Source organism: Macaca fascicularis, chromosome 9 (genome assembly GCF_037993035.2).
Source record: "Macaca fascicularis isolate 582-1 chromosome 9, T2T-MFA8v1.1".
Classification (NCBI taxonomy): Eukaryota; Metazoa; Chordata; class Mammalia; order Primates; family Cercopithecidae; genus Macaca; species Macaca fascicularis.
The window spans coordinates 96,421,193-96,445,780 of NC_088383.1; the positions used below are offsets into that span (position 1 = coordinate 96,421,193).

Genomic DNA, 24,588 nt, shown 5'->3' on the forward strand with positions numbered 1-24,588 from the left:
ATAGCCTAAAGGAACCCAATAGCATGTGTTTCATCCAAAATTTTTCAAAGTTTCTAATTTATAATCTATGACAATTTACAATCTATGACAATTGTAAATGAGAATGTACTTTGAAAATTTTTGGATTAAACTAACACATTCCATTTGGGTTCCTTTCAGGCTATAGGGTGGTGAGTCATGGAATTAAATATAAGTGGAGGAAAAATTGTACTCAATTGTAAATCTAAGTGTCACAACTGTGTATTGAAATTATGAGATGCAGAGATCCCTGATTTTTTGATTAGAGATCTTCAAAGGAATGATGTTTTATAAAATAGATGATTAGCTGGTATATGCTGCTGGTGCATTAATACACACTGCTGATTCTGCAAAGTTCTGGTGTTCTCATTTCTTTAAAAAAAATGTAAATATGCAAACAAGAAAACAAAATGATGAGTACCATATCCATCCTATTTTATCAAAATTAACATTATAACATTTGTTTTAGATTTAAATAAGCGCTGTTTTGAGGACTTTTGTATACCTCCATGATTCTATTAGCCCTATACCCTGTCTAGAGGTAATCATCAACGTAAAATTCAGTTTTCATCATTGCACTGCATGCTTGATTCTGGAAGCTTGCAGTATTGTGGGAGTTTTACATTTTTCTATAAAAAGACTTACATTCTCTGTATCATTCTTGAATTAGTAATTTGTTTTAACTGCTCTATTTGTTTTTCAAGACTTATAAAAATCCTGATCATTTGTTGCAAATTAATACCTTCAATTTATCAATGCTGGTTGAGTACTTTTATATACAAACACTATACTTTTAGTCTGGGCATATAAAGATGAATGAACTTAGGGTTTTTTTTTTTTTAATTATTAGTCAAGAAGTTTATCTTAAAAGATCTGAAAGCATTTATTGTCTGACACATTAACTTAATATTTTGTATCCTTTGAATACTTTTCAAAGTATCAAAGACTATGAAAGTTTCATAGGAATTAAATTTCATTGTTCAATAGGACATGACTATATAGTCATCTTTGAATCTATAAAGATATATTTTAAATATTTCATATGAAAATACTGGATGGAGGTTAAGCGTGGTCCATTTTTGCTAGTGTTACAGAAGTTGTGATACTATTCTGGTGTTATTTAAATGTCTAAAATGAGAATCTCTAGATAAAAACTAAAGGTATTATCTAGGATAGGATATGTGAAGAGTTGAACATTGAAAAAAATAATCTTTGGCTAACAAGAGTTCATTCGTAATAGGTGACCAAATTACTCAGTTATGCCAAAGTTTAATCTTTATTGGTTTGACATTTTGGTTGATTAATTTCTATGGACATTAGCTCTTTTTTCTGTCTCATCTACAGCTACATGTGCATTGTACTGTACTTACTGTTTTCTGTGGTCATGTCGTCATTTTGAAGTTCCTGCTATCCAACACACACTTACTTGATACTGCTTTTGTGGATGATCTTGATCTTAATTTTAACACTGAAATCAAAACTCAATGTGTAAGGGAAAAAGTAGTTCATTTTTTCCAGGCATATTCCACTGTTATGATACCTTTATTGGAATACTTTCCTTTTGTAAACTGCAGAACTACCAATGCATGCTCTTAGAGATGTGAGGGTTACATACAGCCTGACCAGAATATAAACTGTACAGTTTTGGAACACAGTTTTCTGAGATGGTATTTCATGTGGTTCATTGATGATAGTGGGAATTTGGACTGTCTTTTGCCAAATGTAAGCTGAAAATATTTGCATTACTTGCATGTACAGTTTGCTTATATCTAACTATTACCCTGAACTTAGATCAAAGATCACCCAACTCTCTGTTAACTGTTCTTTTTCCATATTCATTTGTTTCTTTCCATTCACGTGGCAGCCTCTTTTCAGTGTATTTAGCTATGCTTTGTTCTGTGTATGTGTGAGAATAATAGTATTTTTGACAGAACTCCACATCAGGAAAAGAGATGTCATATTCTTCCAGTTAAAGATTTATAGTTTGAGTCCCATACTGGACACCTTGGGAAGAGGTTAATTTTAAAAACTGTATTTTGTCATTACTGAAATTATTTTACGATAGAAGGATTCTTAATTTTATTATTCTTTAAACTAGCCTCAATTCAACATCTTCCGTGTGCTACATTCTCAGATTTTATTTTATTCTTATTTTTAGAGACAGATTCTCACTCTGTGGCCTAGCCTGGAGTGCAGTAGTGCTATCATAGCTCACTGCAGCCTCAAACTCAGCTCAAGTGTTCCTCCCACCTCAACCTCCCAAGTGTCTGGGACTACAGACACACTCTACCATGCCCGGCTAATTTTTAAGTTTATTGTAAAGATGGGATCTCACTGTGTTACCCAGGCTGATTTTGAACTCCTGGGCTCAAGTAGTCCTCCCACATCGGTCTCCCAAAGTGCTGGGATTACAAGCATGAGTCACTGCATCCGGCCCATTCCCAGATTTTAAATACCATTTAGACCCAAGCAATCCATGTTCACACTTTTGTTTGTTGTACTGGGAGAATAAATATTTGTTCATTAAAATGACAGCCTTCAGAATTGGGTAATACTACTGGTAAAGTTGATTTATTTTACATTATTTCTAAGATGGCTAATGTGGGAAATTAAGTTGGAATGAAAGTCTGTAGATTTTTCTCTGCATTAACAATTTGGGTGCTTTGGGAAACTTTTTCAACAAGTATTATGGAAAAAAATACAATTTTGATATAAATTACTTAAGTATATGCTGGTGAAATATATCCTTGGATACATACAGATAAGAAAATCTGTTTAATTGATAAAAAAGGTTCTTAACTGGAAACGCTAATTTTGCTCCAGCCATAGTTGCTCTTCGAGAGACCATTAGTTTCTTTTTCTTTTTCCTATATATATATATATATTTTCTTTTTTTGAGACGGAGTCTCTGTCGCCCAGGCTGGAGTGCAGTGGTGCAATCTCCGCTCACTGCAAGCTCCACCGCCTCCCGAGTTCATGCCATTCTCCTGCCTCACCCTCCCTAGAAGCTGGGACTACAGGCACCCGCCACCACGCCCGGCTAATTTTTTTGTATTTTTTTTTTTTTTTTTTTTTTTTTTTTTTAGTAGAGACGGGGTTTCACCATGTTGGCCAGGATGGTCTCGATCTCCTGACCTCATGATCCGCCTGCCTCGGCCTCCCAAAGTGCTGGGATTACAGGCCTGAGCCACCGCGCCCGGCCCTCTTTTTCCTATTTTTTATGTTTTTTTTTTTTTAATTACTGTTTTTCGAGATACAGTCTCACTTTGTCACCCAGGCTGGAGTGTAATGGCACAATCATGGCTTACTGCAATCTTGACTTCCTGGTCTCAAGTGATCCTCCCACATCAGCCTCCCAAGTAGCTGGGACTACAGATGTGTCACACCATGCCCTGCTAATGTTTTTTTTTTTATTTTTATTTTTATCTTTTGTAGAGACAGGGTCTCAATATGTTGCCCAGGCTGGTCTTGAACTCCTAGACTCAAGCAGTCCTCTCACCACAACCTCCCAAAGTGCTGGGATTGCAAGTGTGAGCCACCATGCCTGTCGGATTCTTTCTCTTAGATATTTTTCTGTCTTTTGCCTTCATGAGATGAGAAGCCTAGTTTTGGGGAGACAGGATAGTGTTTTTTTCTCTTCTGTCTGTGCAGCTTTGCTCCCTGAAGCTTTCTGTCAGTATTTGCATTATGAAAATTAGGTTAAGGGCCTGGTTTTCTAATTAGTCTCTTTTAGATAGTCATACCATGCAAGTGCCATTTATAGTGGGAAAAAACAACTGTCTCAGCTTTTCTTCCTACTTCAGTGCTATGAGACTGAAAAGACTCTTCTCAGAGAAATTGAGATCCTTGGGGCAGGACATAAAAAAAATAAAATAGAAACCACAGCCTTCTCTGCATTTTCCTTGCTGAGAGGTAATACACAAAACTCCCAGATTTAGACATAGGTTCCAGAAGCAGCTAGGATTCTATTAATACATCCCTATTACTCTGGTTGCAAGACTTCAGGTTTTTCTAGTTAGGAAAATAAGGGTAGACCAGCCAACACTGTGGAACTTTTCAAATAGACTGCTAATTTTTGCCTCAGTCACCTGCTGGAGGTAGGAAAGTCAGTAATACTCGCTTTTCAAGTCTAGTTGCTATCAGCCTAGCTCTTGAAAAATAGCTGGAAGCATGGCTAGAAGACTTTCCTGCAGCCCTGTGGCCTACATGATGTTTCAAAGGACTGTTTTCTTTAACAGGTCTAAAAACTGATGATGTAAACGAAAAATAAAATTCTAAGCCCCCCAACTGACTGAATGGACCCCTTCTTGGCTAAGGAATTCCAAGAAACCTGAACAACTAGTTCAAGCCATCACAGAAAGAAGGGGTTGGACATACCTTGTTACATCCTCCCTTTGAAGTTCAGGAACAACTCACCAGCATTAATGTGAAAATAGAGATGGTAACAATGACAAAACAGACTTTAGCAATAAGATACCAAATTCCAACGTGACTCTGGTACAGGATCACATAACAGCAGGCTCTGAAGTAAATCAAAGTATTTTACCCCAAAACAAATTTCTTTGACGTATTTTGAAATGGCCCTGCAAAGCTGTCTTTTGTGGATGAAATCTGCATTCTGTAGAGAACCTCCTTCCCTTCCTAGGTCTTTTCCAGAGTCTGATACCTTTTAAGTTTCGACACGAGATATTTACCATCTATTCTGTCTGAAGCCTACTACATGGAGGCTTCATCTACATAAGAATCTTGGCTTCCACAACCTTCCCCAGCTTTAACATTTCTTTATGCTGACTTCAGCTCTTCAGGCAAAGCTCAACTCTTTCAACCAAGGGAAGTCTTGGAATCTACCTATGACCTGGAAGCCCTCCCACATCAAGATGTCCTGCCTTTCTGGGCTGAACCAATGTATACCTTACATGTATCAATTTATGCCTTTGCTTGTAACTTCTGTCTTCCTAAAATGTATAAAACCAAGAGCTATAACCCAAACACGTTGGCCGCATGTTCTCAAGACCTCTTGAGGCTGTATTATGGGCGGGGTCCTTAACCTTGGCAAAATAAGCCTAAATCGATTGACTTCTGTCTCAGGTACTTTTTGGTTTGAATTACAAACTATTTTGTAAGCCCCATTATAGACCTAGGTACATGTATTTGTTGGTATTTGTGCAAACACAGGTGAGTAAAGTCCAGTCTTAAGAGAAAATCATCTCATGTTACAGAGCATAATGCATCAAAGTACTTTGTAATTCTCAGTACTCAGCAGCGTACCTGATGTTAATTAATCTGTAAAATAAATCATGTATTAATAATAGTTGCCATTAGGTAAAAGAAATATCTACACTTACCAAGCACTATAAATGGTACTTTGTTATTCTACATAATCCTCTTTATAGCACTGTGAAGTTGCTAGTATAAAACCCATTTTGCAGATGAGGAAATTGAGGCATTTCAACTTTGTGTTGAAGATCCTGTAGTAAACAGAATAATTGATGAATCCAAGAAATGCCAGAAAACGCCAGAAGACCCTTGGTAGCTGCTGCCTCTGGCCCTTTTTTTTTTTTTTTTTTTTTTAGATGGAGGCTAGCTCTGTCTGTCAGGCTGGAGTGCAGTGGGGCAATCTCAGCTCACTGCAACCTCCACCTCCCGGGTTTAAGCGATTCTCCTGCCTCAGCCTCCCGTGTAGCTGGGATTACAGGCATGTGCCACTATACCTGGCGAATTTTTGTATTTTTAGGTAGAGATGGGATTTCACCATGTTGGCCAGGCTGGTCTTGAACTCCTGACCTCCAGTGATCCACCTGCTCCCTCAGTCTCCCAAAGCGTGGTATTACAGGCATGAGACACACCACGCCTAGCCTGGGCATATATTTAAACGTCATAAGGGAAGAGCCCAAAGTGCAGAGAACTGGTGTCAGCAGGTACATATTATGACAATGTTGAGTTTGACTGATCTTCCATCTTTGACCTGTTTATACAAGGATAGGATATATGAAAGAAGAAAAGAAGAAGGTACCTTTTTTTTTTTTCCGCATGATAAGCACTATTCAAATTTGTTACAGCAATATCAGTGGTTGAAGTGGAATTTGGACCTAGTTTATTTGGGGTGTTTTGATTTGCAGATTGTTTCAGTAACAGAATGATTGCAACTAATTCTTGATTATGCACACCACTGCAATAAAATCGTTTTGAATATGATGCTACCCTTTGGCCTTTTCTGTAGCCATTGGCCTCTATAATTATTGGCCTCCATAATTGCTGAGGCTGAGAAGTTGCATGCTTAGCAGGAAATGGAAAGGAAAAGAAAGTGTCAGCCTCTTCTGTGACCTTTTCTAAGACAAATCAATTGTTTCTATTTCTCCAGGCTCTGCTGACTATATTATGCACCTGGTCTAGAACGCTTTCTGAGTTAACCAGGAGGGTGGGACGAGTTAATTGATTCTTCTGCTGTCCCTTAGAAATGTATTTGTAGAATTTTAAAGCAAAGCACATCTCAGACCTTGTTGGAAATTCAAAGTTGTTTGGATTTCAGAATAATGGGAACTATAGTTACATTGTTTATTTTCTCTTTCATTGCTTTTGTAACCCTTTTAAGCAATAACTACCTAACAGGCATGGGATTAGGCACTGAAGATAAAATATTCTGTGCCCTCAAATATTTTATGTACATACATAGAGTGTATGTGTTAATTGTTAGTCCTGTTTTAGAAACAATGTCCCTTAGGAAGTCCTCCATCTTAGGAGGATTCCCAAAAGAAGGATGGTTTCTGTTCTTGAATTACAATTTTATGCCCTATCTACCCTCCACCCCATCTCTATTTAGTGAAGTAGTTGTAATCTACGTATGCCAGCCCTCATAGCCTCACTCCTGTAACTCAACTGTAGAGTCCACAAAACCAGGCTCATTGCAAACACAGCAGTGGCAGCTGACAGGTGTTTACCAGATATCTATGATGCAGAATTTTATGGGGGATGAAGAAGTCAAGAATTTGCTGCAGACTTGTCAGAGGCAAGTTGCATACATTGCCCATGACAATGATCTCTGTCCTACTGCATCTTATAAACTGAGTATACCACTTTGACTGTCATCACAACAATTTGTGTGACAGCAAACACCACATGACCACCAGGTGTTTTATATCAGTAAAATATTATTACGTACAGACATTGCTAGAAAATATTTCCCAATCTGAGGACTGACTATAAAATTTGATCTCCCAGTGATGACCTTGCCACAAATGTGGCATCACCTGGGGACTTGGGAGCCGATATGTGAGCTTTGCCTATATATCTACTTCTAATTGATTTTTCTGAACCTTGGTTTGGGGGGTGTGGCAGTAGGGAGTTGGTCAGGAGGGCTGTTTCTTGTCCTTTCTATGATCTGATTCAGTTCCCACCCCATTTGTATCTGGATCTTCCCTTTCCTTTACCCTTTTTGTCCCTGTCCTGTTTAATATGGATTTTTATTCCCAAGGGAGTCTCCTCAAAGCAGCGATGTATCCTGGAAGGGAACTTCAGCTGGTGAAGTTTGAGAACTCATAGGGCCCACCTGCTCAAATCCCTTCATCACTTAAGGTAAACTTTTTGTACAACAGCAGTTTGTCTGCTGTTGTCTGTGGTCCTCTGCATTTTCAGTGAGTACCTTTGGGTGACTTGGGAGTTCCTCAGTTCTTAGGCCTATTAGCTACCCAAAGCTTCCTTCTGCTGCTTCCTACAAAGATGATGTTTATGCGGTGGGAGTCTTATAGCCATCAGTGGCTTATCACACACTCTCAGATTTGGAAATTCTTGGGTGTCAGATCCAAGAGAACTTCCTCTTCAAAAGTTTAGTTTGTTTAGTTTCTTTGTTCTCTGCTTTCAAGGTCCAACTTCCTTATCCTTTGTGCCTCCCTGCTCCTAGTTCCAGTAAACAACTCTCCTGCCAGTCCTTAATCTACAGAGCCCACATCTACTACTCTAATTTACCCCTCCCACTGTGACGGCTCTTCCCCCCAAAGCTGTCTTTCCAGTTAGCCAATCGTGTTCAGTTTAGATTGTGCAGTCCAACTTCAGCCAACGGAGACAGGACACAGTAGTAGAGACAAGCTGCGTTAGGAATAAAAACCCTTCTCTCCTTTGTTCAGTGTGCTCTTGCAATCAGACAGATGCAGGCAGCACCCTTCTGCAAAAGTAAATTTGCCTTGTTAAAAAATTTTCTGTCTAAGTGCTGGTTTCTCACTGCGGCACCAAGCACTTGTTACTAACATTGGGGATAATTTATCACATGGTTTTGTTGTAGATGTTGTCTGTGGGTTTTTGTTTTTTTCATTTTATTTAAGACTAGTCAAGTGTAGTAGTGAGAAAAGGGAAGAAGTAGAAACAAGGAGTTTGATCTGTGACTGAACGATCAATTCAAACAGCTCCCTTCATACCAGCCTTTTTTTTCTATTTTCTCTTTTTTATTTTATTTTTTTTATTATTATTATTTTTTGAGATGGAGTCCCTCTGTGTCGCTCCGACTCATCTCAAACTCCTGGGTTCAAGTGATCTTCCTGCCTCAGCCTCCCCAGGAGCTGTGATTACAGGCATATATTGCTGTACCCATTTGCCACTTTTGTTGCTGTTTTTATGTGGGATGGAGGTGATGGATTGGAAAGATTTTTAAAATCATGTGATTACCATCATATGAGAATTTTCCTACATCTTTTAGAGAATTGCATATTGAATATATTTTAATGTACTTATATGTACTTATTCATCATTCATATATCTTCTTCGGTAAAGTGCCTGTTCAAATATTTTGCCCATTTTAAAAGTGTGTTGTATAAGGAAGGATGGCTGACTAGATGCATTTTGTACTTGCCTTCTCCACTATGAGAAACCAAAATAGTGAGTAAATAAATCACACTTTAAATAGATCATCTGAGAGAACACTGGAAGTCAACAGAAAAGTGACAGGAAACACTTAAGGCAAGGAAGGAGAGGAAAGTAAGGCAAGCTGCTTGGCTGGGATCAGCTGGGAACCAGGAGACACTCTCCAATGTGGAGAAAGGGTAAGTGAGAAACCCCCAGTAGAGCACATTCCCACCATGGTATTCTGCTATCTTAGCCACAGGAGGGCTCTTGAGCCCTCCCAGGCCCTGTAACTAACAGAGGGAGCTACCTGGAGACCATGCAATGGCACAGCTGCAAGGATGGAGGTTGCATTGGGTCCCACGTACCCCCTCCACCAAACCATAAGCAGCTACAGCAAGGCACCATTTTGAGAGCCCAGCCCCCAACAGGCTACACATTGCCCTGGGGCTCAGCAGCTCCAGGGCTAGGGCACAAATGAAGCATGGACTGCTGTCCTCAGGGCTGAAGCACAAGCAGGGTGATTGTGCCCTCCCCTCCCCAGTGACAGGGCCACAGCATGACTGCTGCCACCTCACCCAAGCATTCTACCAGGGACCTTGAGATTGCCCCACCACTGTCCACCCTGGCAGGCACTTGCACACACCATCAGGTGGCCTGAGAACAAGTCTGCTCAAACTGGCTTGGCCCCCACCTCATGTCAGAGCATGTAATCTAGGGGCTTAGGGATTGCCAAGCCCAGCCCACCACCATTGGCACCTGAGCACTCCTCTAGGGGTCCTGAGATTGAGCCTACCCAACCTGCTGCTACCACCACAGCTGGCATCTACCTGCACATGCTACCTGGGGGGCTGGAGACTAGCCCACCCAGGCTATCACAGCCACCACCAATAGTGGCACATACCTCTTGGGACCCAGATAGTCATCTCAGTACTGCTACTGCCATTGCCTAGAACATGCCAACTGCCCAGAGGCCTGAGAACATTCTCACCCTCACAGCTACCATTGCTGCCACTACTGGCATTCAGACAAGCCACCTGGAGGCTCAAGAACTGGCCTGCCTGGACTTGCTGACACTGGTGCCAGCATATGCCACCTTGGGACCCAAGGACAAGCAGGCTCAGCCCACTGGGGTCTGAAGACTGGACCATGAGGGTTCTCAGTCCCCAGCAAAACTTCACCACAGTCTCCACTAATAACTGTACCCTAAGCCATCAAGGAAATCATAGATACCACTGATGCTGCTTGTAGCCAAAGAAATCATACAGAGACTATTCTACTCCATGCACCTAGAATTAAAGTCAATGTGCACTACCCAACCAAAACCATAGACACATCTTCAGGAAAAAGTCCTCCCATACCAAAGCAAACTCATAAAATTGAAAGAAATGACTGTTATACAACATGTACAGTTACCAATGTAAGAACACAGGAAACATTGAAAATGCGAGAAAATATGACATCTTCAAAGAAACAATAGTTCTCCAGGAACAGATCCCAATCAAAAACAAATTTACACAATCCTGGAAAAAGAATTCAAAATATTGATTTTAAAGAAACTCAGTGAGATACAAGAGAATACTGAAAAACAAAGAAATCAGAAAAATTTCAGGATATGAATGAAAAATTCAACAAAGAGACATGCCATAAAAAAGAACCTAATAAAATCTGGAACTGAGGAATTCAGTGAATGAAATACAAAATGCATTCAAAAGCTTCAATAATAGCCTAGGTTAAGCAGAAGAAAGAACCTCAGAATTTGAAGATACAAGTCTTTTGAAATAACCCAGTCAGACAAAAATAAAGCCAAAAAAAAAAAAAAAAAAGAGAGAGAGAGAGAGAGAGAAAAGCCTGTATGACATATGGGACACTATAAAGCAACCAAATATTTAAACTTTTGGAGTTCCAGAAGGAAAAGAGAAAACAAAAATGTTAGAAAACCTATTTAACAAAATAATAGCGAAAAACTTCTCAAGACTAGCAAGAAATAGAGGTCTAATAGATCATTAGAGACTATTATGAACAACTATACACCAACAAACTGAAGTGGATATATTCCTGTATTTATATAATGTCCCACAATTGAATTAGGAAGAAATAAAAAACCTGAACAGATCAATAACAAACAATGAAATTAAAGCAGTAATAAGAAGTTCCCCAACAAAGAAAACTCCAAGACTAGCTGGGTTCACTGATGAATTCTACCAAACTTTCAAAGAAGGACTAATATCAATTATACTAAAACTGTTACTGAGGCTTGAAGAGGAGGGAGTTCTCCCTAACTCATTCCATGAGGCCAGCATTATCCTGACACCCAAACCAGAAAAGGATGCAACAACAAAAAAGAAAACTATAGATTAAAATTCCTGATGAATATAGATGCAAATATTCTTCAAAAAATTCTTCTTCCTGGATTGATCCTATATCACGATATACTGATCTCTTTGTCTCTTCTTATAGTTTTTGTCTTGAAATCTATTTTGTCTTGTGTAAGTATGGCTACTCCTGCTCTTCTTTGGTTTCCGTTGGCATGTAATATCTTTTTCTATCCCTTTATTTTCAGACTGTGTGTGTCTTTATAGGTTAAGGGTGTTTCCTGCAGACGACAGATCAGTGGATCTTGTATTTTTATCCATTCAGTCACTCTTATGTCTTTTAACTGGAGAGTTTAGTCTATTTACATTCAGTGTTATTATTGATAAGTAAAGACTTACTCTTGCCATTTTGTTATTTGTTTTCTGGTTGTTTTAAGGTCTTTTCTTCCTTCCTCCTTTCCTTTCTGTCTTCCTTTTAGTGAAAGTGATTTTCTCTGGTGATATGATTTAGTTTCTTACTTTTTGTGTATCCATTGCATATTTTTTGGTTTGAGGTTACCATGAGGCTTGCAGATACTATCTTATAACCCATTATTTTAAACTGATAACAACTTAATTCTGTTTGCATAAACAAACAAGCTATAAGAAAACTAATAAAAACTCTATGCTATGCCTTAACTTCATCCCCTTGCTTTTTAATTTTCTGTTGTTTCTATTTATATCTTATTGTACTGCCTATATCTTGAAAAGTTGTCGTTATTATTATTGATTGCTTCATTGTTTAGTTTTCCTACTTAAGAGTAGTTTACACACCACAGTTACAGTGTCATAATATTCTGTGTTTTTCTGTGTACTTACTATTACCAGTGAGTTTTATACCTTCAGGTGATTACTTGTTGCTCATTAATATCCTTTTCTTTCTGATTGAAGTACTCCCTTTAGCATTTCTAGCAGGACAGGTCTGATGTTGATGAAATCCTTCATTGGACTACCCCCAATGTTCCCTTAAGGCTTGAAGTCTCTTCAGTCAGTTTGTGGTGAATACTGCCTGGCCTGCAACTGACCCTTCAGGACAGTGGGCTCTCCTCCGGCCCAGGACAGGTCCAGAAATGCTGTCCAAGAGCCAACTCCTGGAATCAGGGACCCCAAGAGCCCACTTGATGCTCTACCCTTCTGTGACTGAGCTGGTTCCTGAAGCCAGCAAGTCTCAGGGTCTCACCCAAGGACCTCAACATAGTACCTAGGTATCACTGCTGGTTATTCAGGGCCCAGGGGCTCTTCAATTAGCAGTGATGAATGCCAGGACTGGGTCCTTCCCTTCAAAGCAGCAGGTTCTCTTTTGGCCCAGGTTGTGTCTAGCTCCAGTTGACATTTCTAGACATACCCGGGGCCCGAAGGAAAGGGGCCTCATATCTCTGACCCATGCCCTATCCTCTTGTGGCTGAGCTGGTATCTATGATGCAAGACAAAGTCCTCTCCACTCTTCTTTCTCCTTGCCTCAAATAGAACGAAGGGGTCTCTTTTGGAGCTGTGAGCCGTGCAGCCTGGGGTTAGTGAAGGGGCAATGCTAGCACTCCCTTAGCAGCCCCAGGTGATGTCTCAGTAGGTCATGTGCCTAATGAGATCAACAATTCCTCTCTGACTAGGGCTGGTTTCAATGTACCCTCTGTGGGCAGGCGTCAGTTGAGTTTGGTCCAGTTTTCCTTTCTGCTCTAACAGGACAGCACTGAGTTCAGTAACTCACAATTGCTGTGCTTTCCTTCCCCCAACACATAAGAACTTGCAGTACCATGCAGCCACTGCAGGGGGTTGCGGGAGGGGTTACACTGGTGACTCAAGAATGTTTTTTTCTACCTGTTCAATGCCTCTTTCAGCAGCAATACAAAGTGAAAACCAGGTACTGTGAGTGCTCACCTAATATTTGGTTCTTCTGAAGGTGCTTTTTTGTGTGTAGTTGTTAAATTGGTCTCCTTAGTGGGGGGCAGGGTGCAATTGGTGGAGTCTTCTATTCTCCCATCTTGCTCTGCCTCCTCCTGGTAATCCATAAAATTAATTTTAATTTCGTCCTGAATGAATTCATGATCTCACTGTTTTATTTTTTTCTCAGCTTGTGATTTATTTTTATTTGGAATGTCTTTGGTATGCTTTCTTAGCATAGAAGTTGTGTTCATTTATGTCTTCTTTTTCTCACTTTCTTCTTTCTCCTCTTTTCAATCTTTCTGTCCGCACCCTCTACCTGTCTAGTGGTTTTACAGTTGCCACAACCTAGATGCCTATTCTAAAATGTCTTATCAGGACATTTGAGGGTCTCCTGTATCATCAGGCCATTCCTAGTCACTGGCTTTGTCCTCCTAATTGCTGAGGCCGATTGCTTCTTCTTCCCCTGCCTCCCGATGCCTTCTGCTTTCTCTTAAGCCAAAGTTCCTGGGGGTGGTCAGGAATCAGTTCTTTTTCATCCTTTGAGTCACCAGACTATGGTTTCAAGGAGTAAGTCATTCGTTTCCCATTTAATTCGAGAAATTCTTAGTCCCCATTAAATTTCAGAAGTTATGAGTCCAGCCTCCTCTGCCTGCATCATGGCCAGCAAAGCTAGCCCCTCTTGCTGCTTTATGTTACTCTTTGTTTCTGGTGTGTGGAGTGTACGGCCCATTTTTTATGTCCTCTATGTCTTTAAATTTTGATTTTAATATTTTATTACTACTATTTGAGCAGAGAGGGTATGTCAAATTGTGGACTTACTGAGTCATCTTGACTAGAAATCCAATTTGCATCTTAAACTTTTGTACCTACTTACACATTTGGGCCAAGTTATATAATTTCTCTGAGCCTAAATACATCTAAAACAAGGCTATTTGACCAAGTTCATTAAGGTCCATTCCAACTGTAAATTCCATAGGTTTATGTAGCCTACAACCTATGACTATATTCAGGTTTACTCAGATAATTTGTAGTATAGGGGACTTGGAACCTGTGGGGAAAAGAAAGAGAGATCAGACTGTTACTGTGTCTATGTAGGAAGAAGTAGACTTAGAGACTCCATTTTGTTCTGTACTAAGAAAGATTCTTCTGCCTTGAGATGCTGTTAATTTGTAACCCTAGCCCCAACCCTGTGCTTGCAGAGACATGTGCTGTGTTTATTCAAGGTTTAATGGATTCAGGGCTGTGCAGGATGTGCTTTGTTAAACAAGTGCTTGCAGGCAGTATGCTTGTTGAAAGTCATCACCATTCTCTAATCTCAAGTACCCAGGGACACAAACACTGCGTGAAGGCCGCAGGGACCTCTGCCCAGGAAAGCCAGGTATTGTCCAAGGTTTCTCCCTATGTGATAGTCTGAAATATGGCTTCGTGGGAAGGGAAAGACCTGACCGTCCCATAGCCCGACATCCGTAAAGGGTCTGGGCTGAGAAGGATTAGTAAAAGAGGAAGGCCTGTTTGCAGTTGAGATAGAGGAAGGCATCTGTCTCCTGCTCCTCCCTGGGCAATGGAATGTCTCGGTGTAAAACCTCATTGTATGTTGTATTTACTGAGACAGGAGAAAACCGCTGCTGACGTAGGGCTGGAGGTGAGACTGGAGGTGAGATGTGCTAGCGGCAGTGCTGCTCTTTAATGCACTAAAATGTTTGTGATGTTTGTATACATGCACATCAAGGCACAGCACCTTTCCTTAAACTTATTTATGACACAGAGATCTTTGTTCACATGTTTTCCTGCTGACCCTCTCCCCACTATTACCCTATTGTCCTGCCACATCCCCCTCTCTGAGACGGTAAAAATAATGATCAATAAATACTGAGGGAACTCAGAGACACAGTTCCGGTGCAGGTCCTCCCTATGCTGAGCGCTGGTCCCCTGGGCCCACTTTTCTTTCTCTATACTTTGTCTCTGTGTCTCTTTCTTTTCTCAAGTCTCTTGTTCCACCTGACGAAAAATGCCCACAGGTGTGGAGGGGCAGGCCACTCCTTCAGGAACCCACGTTTTCTGTTTTCTGACACAAGGGCTGGTTCTGCCATATGTCATAACTATCCTCATCGCGAACACAGCGCAGAATCAAGAAACCCAATCCATGGCATGCCATATCTGCCTATTTTATTCCTCTAACTAGAAAGTTGGGGATTTCGCTAATGTTTCTTGCAGGCAGAGCTAGCTCTTATACTACTTTCTGGAATTCCAAACACAAGATTGGATAAGGTTTTGAAAATAGAACCCCTTGGACAGAAAAATTAGTTCTTATGCAAACAACAAAGGGCAGAAAGCTTTTTAGCACAGATTATCTCTGAAAACGGACAATAAATAATCAATGCAAACAACATGCCTGATGTAGAACTGGAAAAGATGAGCATTAGGGGATGGGTCTTGGATCACAAAAACAATTACAATTACCGTGAGCAGTGGCAGAGATCAGAATTACCCTGAGTTACTGGCGGGAAATCTGTATGCATCTGCAGCAACTTCAATTCTTGCCTCTTCAGAAGAAAGAATTCGACTGAGGGGCATAAAGCAGAAAAAGAGACCTCGGCAAGTTTCAGAACAGGAATGGAAGTTTATTTAAAAGGTCTTAGAACAGGAAAAAAAAAAGGAAAGTTCACTTGGAAGAGATCCAAGAGGGCACGTGAAGGTTAAAGAGAGAGATGTCAAGTGCCCCCTTTAACCATGATCCTAGGACTTTTATAGGATCGCCTCTTTCCAGTGATTCTCCTTTTAGGGTGGGCTGCCTGCCCGCATGTGCAGAGCTCTCCTTACCCTAGGGAAGTGGGAACACACAATGTGTTTAGGAAGTTGTACACATGCCCATCTGAGGCCTTCTTCCTTTTTCTGGTGGAGTGTACCCAGAAGATCATACTTTGCCATTTTTGTCTCTTAATGTGCATGCCCAGGAAATTTCTTCTCCCTGGAGTCTGCCTTTAATTAACACTTTAATGTTAACAGATGTGGACTGTCAGGAACTAGCCTCTTCCTAGTACTGGCGGCCAATTTATCACATTTAGAGAGTCAATGCAATAATTGCTGAACCATCACCCAACATTTCAGTGGGTGGTAGGGAGAGTCCTCTCCTGACCCGCTCATGCCTAACTACCTGTAACATTACCACATCATCAAAGAAGGACTTGGGGGAAAGAAAATCTGTTGTATGCTATTTACTAATTAAACCAAAGAGATTATTATTTTGTTTTATTATACTTTAAGTTCTGGGATACACATATGCAGAACGTGTACCTTTGTTACATACATATACATGTGCCATGGTGGTTTGCTGCACCCATCAACCCATCATCTATATTAGGTATTTCTCCTAATGCTATCCCTCCCCTTGCTCCCCACCCCCTGACAGGCAGGTATGTGATGTTCCCCTGCCTGTGCCCATATGTTCTCATTGTTCAACTCCTACTTATAAGTGAGAATATACGGTGTTTGGTTTTCTGTTTCTGTGTTAGTTTGCTGAGAATGATGGTGTCCAGCTTCATCCATGTCCCTGCAAAGGACAGGAACTCATTCTTTTTTATGACTGCATAGTATTCTGTGGTGTATGTGTGCTGCGTTTTCTTTCTCCAGTCTATCATTGATGGGCATTTCGGTTGATTCCAAGTCTTTACTATTGTCAATAGTACTGCAAAAAATGTAAGTATGCATGTTCTTTATAGTAGAATGATATATAATTCTTTGGGTATATACCCAGTAATGGGATTGCTAGGTCAAATGGTATTTCTAATTCTAGATCCTTGAGGAATCTCCACACTGTCTTCCACAATGGTTGAACTAATTTGCACTCCCACCAACAGTGTAAAAGCCTTTCTATTTCTTCACATCCCCTCCACTATCTGTTGTTTCCTGACTTTTGAATGATTACCATTCTAACTGGCCTGAGATGGTATCTCATTGAGGTTTTGATTTGCATTTCTCTAATGGCCAGTGATGATGAGCTTTTTTTCTTGTTTGTTGGCTGCACTTTTGAAAAGTATCTGTTCATATCCTTTGCCCACTTTTTGATGGGGTTGTTTGTTTTTTTCTTGTAAATTTATTTAGGTTTCTTGTGGATTCTGGATATTAGCCCTTTGTCAGATGGATAGATTGCAAAAATTTTCTTCCATTCTGTAGGTTGCCTGTTCACTCTGATGATAGTTTCTTTTGCTGTGCAGAAACTCTTTAGTTTAATTAGATGCCATTTGTCAATTTAGGCTTTTGTTGCCATTGCTTTTGGTGTTTTATTCATGAAGTCTTTGCCTATGCCTAGGTCCTGAATGGTATTGCCTAGGTTTTCTTGTAGGGTTTTTATGGTTTTAGGTCTTACATTTAACTCTTTAATCCATCTTGAATTAGTTTTTGTATAAAGTATAAAGAAGGGATCCAGTTTCAGTTTTTGGCATATGGCTACCCAGTTTTCTGGACACCATTTATTAAATAGGGAATCCTTTCCCCGTTGCTTGTTTTTGTCAGGTTTGTCAAAGATCAGATGGTTGTAGATGTGTGGTGTTATTTCTGAGGCCTCTGTTCTATTCCATTGGTCTATATCTCTGTTTTGGTACTAGTACCATGCTGTTTTGATTACTGTAACCTTGTAGTATAGTTTGAAGTCAGGCAGTGTGATGCCTCCAGCTTTGTTCTTTTTGCTTAGGATTTTCTTGGCTATATGGGCTCTTTTTTGGTTCCATATGAAATTTAAAGTAGTTTTTTCTAATTCTGTGAAGAAAGTCAATGGTAGCTTGATGGGAATAGCATAGAATATATAAATTACTTTGGGCAGTTTGGCCATTTTCACAATATTGATTCTTTGTATCCATGAGCATGGGATGTTCTTCCATTTGTTTGTGTCCTCTTTTATTTCGTTGAGCAGTGGTTTGTAGTTCTTTCTCCTTGAAGAGGTCCTTCACACCCCTTATAAGTTGTATTCCTAGGTATTTTCTTCTCTTTGTAGTAATTGTGAATGGGAGTTCACTTATGATTTGGCTCTCTATTATTGATGTATAGGAATGCTTGCAATTTTTGCACATTGATTTTGTATCCTGAGACTTTGCTGGAGTTGCTTATCAGCTGAAGGAGTTTTTGGGCTGAGATGATGGGGTTTTCTAAATATATAATCATGTCATCTGCAAACAGAGATAATTTGACTTCCTCTCTTCCTATTTGAATACACTTTATTTATTTATCTTGTCTGATTCCTTTGGCCAGAACTTCCAATACTGTGTTGAATAGGAGTGGTGAGAGAGGGCATCCGTGTCTTGTGCCAGTTTTCAAAGGGAATGCTTCCAGCTTTTGCCCATTTAGTATGATACTGGCTGTGGGTCTGTCATAAATAACTCTTACTATTTTGAGATATGTTCCATCAATACCTAGTATATTGAGTGTTCTTAGTAGGAAGGGGTGTTGAATTTTATTGAAGGCCACTTCTGCATCTATTGAGATCATCAAAGAGATGATTTTTGAATTTGTCTCAGCAGCTTCCAGTGGGACATCTTTTGTCCCTAGCACTTGCCCTGTACTGTGACTTGAGGCACTGAGTTGATTATTACTGCTTCTGTCTAATCCTATGTTAAAATTTTCCTGCTTGTGCTGTAAATCATGCAAATCATTTCCTAAAGCAAACAAATGCAGGCTATCTACCTGAATTTCTTCTGTCTTGTATCAATCACTTTTCCCCCAATTGAGATCAGCTGCTAATTTTCTATCTTGGACCAGATGACAGCCCAGTGTCAGAGTGTAGAGTTTGTAATTGATAGGGACAGAAGGCAAGGAAATTCTAGGCAGAAGAGGGCAGGTCCCCGGTGAGGGTCCCACCCTCAAGCCTGGAACTGTAGCCCAAAGTGAGAACATGCATTCCTGTTTTCTCTTGTGAATGTTACCTTTTCCAAAACCACTTATGGCCCACCCCACCCCCCATGCTATGCCCATAAAAACTCCAGGCTCCACTGACAAAGCAGAGAAGAGGAGAAGCAGCTGGATGTAAGAGTCTACAGTTTGATGTTGGAGAGAGGCAGCTTGACTTCAGAGGGATGGCTTGACCACGTTGCTTCGGAGAGGAGTCTGGCCATCCAGACTCTGGGGGAAGATCACCTTCCTGCTCCATTCCCTTTCCACTGAGAGCCACTTTCATCAGCAATAAAATCCTCCATATTTACCACCCTTGAATTCATGCATGTGACCTGATTTTTCCTGGATGCCAAACAAGAGCTTGGGTGCCACAGGTGTGGATGCTAAAGGCCGTCACACTGACCCTCTGCCCTCACTGGTGGAGAGCAACCACCACATGCAAAAAGACAGAGGGTCCACTGAGCTATTTAACACGTAAGCTGTCCAAAAACAGCAAAACTAAAAGAGCAATGTAACACATGCTCTCTGGGACTTCGGGGGTCATGGGTCCCTCCCTCTAGATGCTGCCACAGGGCCTGCGTGGAGTTTTGCTCCTGCTGTTGCCCAAAAGCACTCACCCAGCTCCTGTACCTACTCACCTGCATGCTCCCTCCTGTGAGGGGTTCAGTGCAGTGGATTCGAGTGAGTGGAGTTTGCCCCAACTGGCACCTAAATAGCCAGCTATCCCCAGCACCCACACTCCAGTTTCCACCCACACTCCAGTTTCCACCCACGAAGGGGTCAGGGGAAATTTCCTGCTTTATAATGACTTGGAACTGAGGGGCAGGGGCTGAGGATTTTATCCCTTGAGTCAAAATCTAGAGTGGCCTTGTGAGAGCAATACTCACTTGGGTCAGAGCCTCCTGACCCTAGCTGTGACAAAACTGAAACCATGGAGAACACATCCTCTGTTGGTGCCCTCTTTTATTTGCTGGCCGTGGATGCTTAAACTTCCCTTTTGCTTCCTCTTCTCCTCTCTTTGATACCCTGCCTGGGGGTGGGTCAGGGTCAAAGACAAAGACATTAACATGAAGACAGATGGAGTTAAGCTCTGACTGAGTAGGGGGCAGGTTTGAGGTGCAAGGAGTCAAGGACTTGAATCCTCTTTGTGGTTGTAGTGAATTTACTTCAATTGGGGTCACCCTTGGGGTTTCAGCATTTACAACCAGTGCCTAGCACATAATAGGGGCTCAATAAAATATAGTCGGGACTGGGCACGGTGGCTCACACCTGTAATCTCAACACTTCGAGATGCTGAGGCAGGAGGATAGCTTGAGCTCAGGAGTTTGAGTCCAGCCTGGGCAACATCGCAAGACCCTGTCTCTACTAAAAATTAAATTTAAAAAAATCAGCCAGACATGGTGGTGCATGCTTATAGCCTAGCTACTCAGAAGGCTGAGGCAGGAGAATTGCTTGAGCTGGGGAGAATGAGACTGCAGTGAGCTGCAATCATGTCGCTGCACTCCATCCTGGGCGATGGGGTGAGACCCTGTCTCAAAAAAAAAAAAAAGTGCATTTATACTGAATATGTACAGACTTTGTTTTCTTGTCATTATTCCCTAAACAATACAGTGTAACAATATTTACATAGCAGTTACATTTTATTAGGTATAAGTAATCTAGAGATGATTTAGAGGATATGGGAGGATGTACATAGGTTATATGCAAATATGGCAGCATCTTATATCAGAGACTTGAGCATCTGGATTTTGTTAGCCATGGGAGGTCCTGGAAGCAATCCCCCATGGATATGAAGGGACAACATATGTGTTGAATGAATTGAAGGAGGTAAAGTTCTGAGCCTGGTAAGATGGCTGCTCCCAACTCTGTCTTCTGGCTTTTCCTCTCCCTATGGTGGGTGTATCCAGGCCAGGAGTCCCAAGGCTCTCACTCACCTCCTGAGAATGCCTAGGCCAGTGGGGCTGTAGGTGAGGCACGCCTGCTCTCTAGAACATGTCACCCCTTTGCTAACGTGCCAGTTATTTCTAGAGTCCCTTTTTTCTTACTGTGAGAGTAGTCAGATCCAGGGAACCAGGATTTGGGCTTTGGGAGGAAGGGGCTGGAAGAACTGCTTTTTTCCTAGGTCCTAGCCCTGCCTTCAGCCATGTGAAAGGGATCTTCCACATGGTCCTGTTCAGCTCACCATGGTCTGCACGGGAGTTCAGGTCAAAGTCTTATCACATGTATTTTCTTGGCTTTGGCCTTTGTGCTGTTGTTTTTGTTTCTCTCAAGAACCTAAGGAGGGAAGGGGTCCCAGGGAAGGGAAGGAAAGGAGAGAGGTGTTTGAAATCCTGAGTCCTTGCCATCCCTCCCTCTCTATGTAAATCTCTGCTCCTTTACACTATGACTTACTTATTCATGAAAATCTGTCTGAGGGAAGGCTGTGGTCAGAAACTGGAAGATAGTCCATCCTCATGCCGGCTTACTGTCCCATTCATTTCAGTTGCGCTGACAGGCAAGAAAGAACAGCAGGAGAAGCTAACAGATCATGTGCTTACTCTGTGCTTGGCCCTGGTCTACGTCTTTCACTTACAGTCTCAGATTCTCGCAGTAACCCCCAAGGTCCATACTATTATGATTTCTATTTACAGATGAGGAAATGAGGCTCATCAAGTAGTACCTTGTCCAAAGTCCGAATCTGCCCAAATTCTAGGAGACAAGTTCAGCAGTCTGACTCTGGAGCCAGTGTTCCTACCCATCATGTTTGTCTCTCTCCTCCTCACATGCATACTAAGGAAAAGCCAACAGCTGCTTACTGCGGTTCAACCTGACTACTACATACAAGGAATTTGCTCCTGAGGGTGGAAGGAAGTTCATCAACCTTGAAGAACACACCCACACAGCAGGGCTGGGATGCCACCATCAGCTTTCCTTTTGACTTAAAGCTTGTTCACGTTGTCATCAAGTCACACACCAAATCACATCAGTCATTTCTTCAGCATGAAAGAATAAATTCGATATTTTCCTGGGTGGAGTGTTTATATTTTAATACTTCTGCCTAGAGAGTTGCCATTTGGGCTTAATTGTTATTTGTCTTCATAGATTTATCCATATCTGAGTTTCCCAGTTTGCCAGTTGTTTCTAAAACATTTACTGACCAGTGTAAATAGCAACCTTTTGTAGCATTTATGGATAATTTTGGAAACAACCTATTGACCCAATAATTATTTTAATCTAGAAAGTTTCAGCAAGAGAGCTGAAGAAAGTGAACGTGGTGGGACAACTCATAGCCAGAGGGAATAGTATATTTGTTCTCAGTGAAATCATGGTTTGCTGGCACTAAAAACAAGTTTCCAGCCAGAATAATGAGTGGGTCAGCCAAAGGACAAGAATACCATATTTCTTTTCAGTAATCTAATTGGGTGCCCTTGGAAATCACTAGTGTCTGTCTGTGAAGGAGGAAAAGACAGAGAGAAGCTCTGTATTTGTCAGAATTGTAATGAACTTTTAGATGATTTTTTAAAAAAAGTCTCTAGAGTATATTTAAGGAAACATTTTAAGGAATAACAACCTTATATGCCAAACACATCTTTAGCAAATAAAATGACTTTATTTTTCACACAAATTTGGCTTCCCAAAAGAACTGGTTTTAACTCTGTTGAACTAGAAAAGGGAGGCTCAGATTTTCTTCACATCTCCCTCCTTGCCTTCCAGACATTTATGAATGTTTTCTGAAACTGATTCGTTCTCAGATGCTCCATTCAAGATAATTGGGCAATAATACGAGCTACAACTATGTCAAAGGTCACAGCAAACTGGGATCATAAAGAAAATAATTGGTAGGGTGTTTACAAATTAAATAATGACTTCTGGCTGCATCCATGTCGCTGCAAAAGACATAATTTTTTTCCTTTTTTATGGCAGTGTAGTATTCCATGGTATACACATACAACAGTTTCTTTATGCTCCACCATTGATGGGCACCTAGGTTGGTTCCATGTCTTTGCTATTGTGAATAGTACTGCAATAAACATATGAGTACACATGTCTTTTTGGTAGAATGATTTCTTTTCCTTGGAATACATACCCAATAATGGGATTGCTGGATCAAATGGTAGTTCTGTTTTAATTTCTTTGAGAAATGTCCAAACTGTTTTTCACAGTGACTGAAGTAATTTACACTCCCACCAACAGTGTATAACGCATTCCCTTTTCACTGCAGCCTTTTCAGCATCTGTTGTTTTTGACTTTTTCACAATAGCCATTCTGATTGGTATGAGATGGTATCTCACTGTGGTTTGACTTTGCATAACAAATAACTTTTTACTTTTTAAGTCTAAGTATGTCCCAAATATTACATAGGACATACTTAATAAGTTGGGTGAACTGTAACTCGATAAATTATTGGTATGATCAGTGATTTTTATGCTGGAGAAGCACTGGCTTGGAAGAAATTGGAGTTTTGAAACAAAAGAATAAACTCTACAAAGTATGTGGCTGTGGATGTACATATGTGGGGGCAGGGGGGAATGGTAGGAAAGGCGAAGAAAATTAGTTAATTTTAGAAATCCAGAAGCTTATCCAGGATTGATTAATATATTCTCTTAAAAAGAATTTTCATGAGGTTGGTTAACAAAAACAAAATCAACAAGTTTGTAAGAACCAATTGCTTGAAGCCTGTACCAACAGGATCTGAGTTTGGTACTGTCTTAGTCCATTTTCTGTTTATATCAGAATACCTGAAATGGAGCAGTTCATAAGAAATGAAATTTATTTCTTACAGTTCTGGAGGCTGGGAAGTCCAAGGTCAAGAGGGTGCAACCAATGAGAGCTTTCTTTTCTTGCTGGTAGGGATTCTCTGCAGAATCCAGAGGAGGCACAGGACATCACATGGCTAGGGGCTGAGCTTGCTAGCTCAGGTTTCTCTTTCTCTGCTTATAAGGCCACTAGTCTCATGCTCATGATAACCCATTAACCCATCAACTCATTAAGCATGAATAGATGAATGGATTCGTGGATTAATGGGTTATTACGGATTAATCCATTCATGAGGGCAGAGCCTCATGACCCAATCACCTCTTTTTTTTTTTTTTTTTTTTTTGAGACAGTGTCTCATTCTGTCAGCTAAAGTGCAGTGGCACGATCACAGCTCACTGCAGCTCTGACCTCCTTGGCCTCAGGTGATCCTCCCACCTCAGCCTCCCAAATAGCTGGAACCACAGGTGTGTACCACCATGCCCAGCTAATTTTTATATTTTTTGTAGAGATGGGGTTTTACCATGTTGCCCACACTGGTCTCAAACTCCTGGGCTCAAGTGATCTGCCCACCTCAGCCTCCCAGAGTGCTGGGATTATAGGCATGAGCCACCTCACCTAGCCCCAATCACCTCTTAAAGGCTTCACCTGTCAATACTGCCCCATTGGGAATGAAATTTCAACATGAGTTTTGGAAGGGACATTCAGACCATAGCAGGCATGTTACAACTTTTCAGCAGACTGAAATGGTATGGTTCTTGGCCTCTTTTCAAAGTATAAATCTTGCTTTCAGGCCCTTAATATGTCAGACTCTGAATCTATTCTCTTCTCTCCTAATAGCACTGCCAGGTCTAAGATTCCTTTGCTGGTGGGTGGATGGTACATACTG

The 24,588-nt window shown here is 40.9% G+C and overlaps 1 protein-coding gene across 4 annotated transcripts in view; it reads left to right on the top strand.

Moving 5' to 3' along the window:
- Window positions 1–23,436, top strand: part of MINPP1 (multiple inositol-polyphosphate phosphatase 1) — a 70,904-nt gene extending 47,468 nt beyond the window's left edge. For 2 of the 4 annotated variants that reach the window (XR_012417920.1, XM_074002156.1), the window contains one exon: window positions 21,596–23,436. Coding sequence is in view for 3 of the 4 variants with exons in the window: in XM_074002156.1 (XP_073858257.1) it covers window positions 21,596–21,599 (4 nt within the window). In the remaining variant the exon portion in view is untranslated. Of the gene's footprint in view, window positions 1–4,256; window positions 5,522–19,057; window positions 19,083–21,595 lie in introns of those variants that run through there. The other 2 variants (XM_074002155.1, XM_074002154.1) reach the window with 2 other exon arrangements.
- The last annotated feature ends 1,152 nt before the right edge of the window (window positions 23,437–24,588 follow it).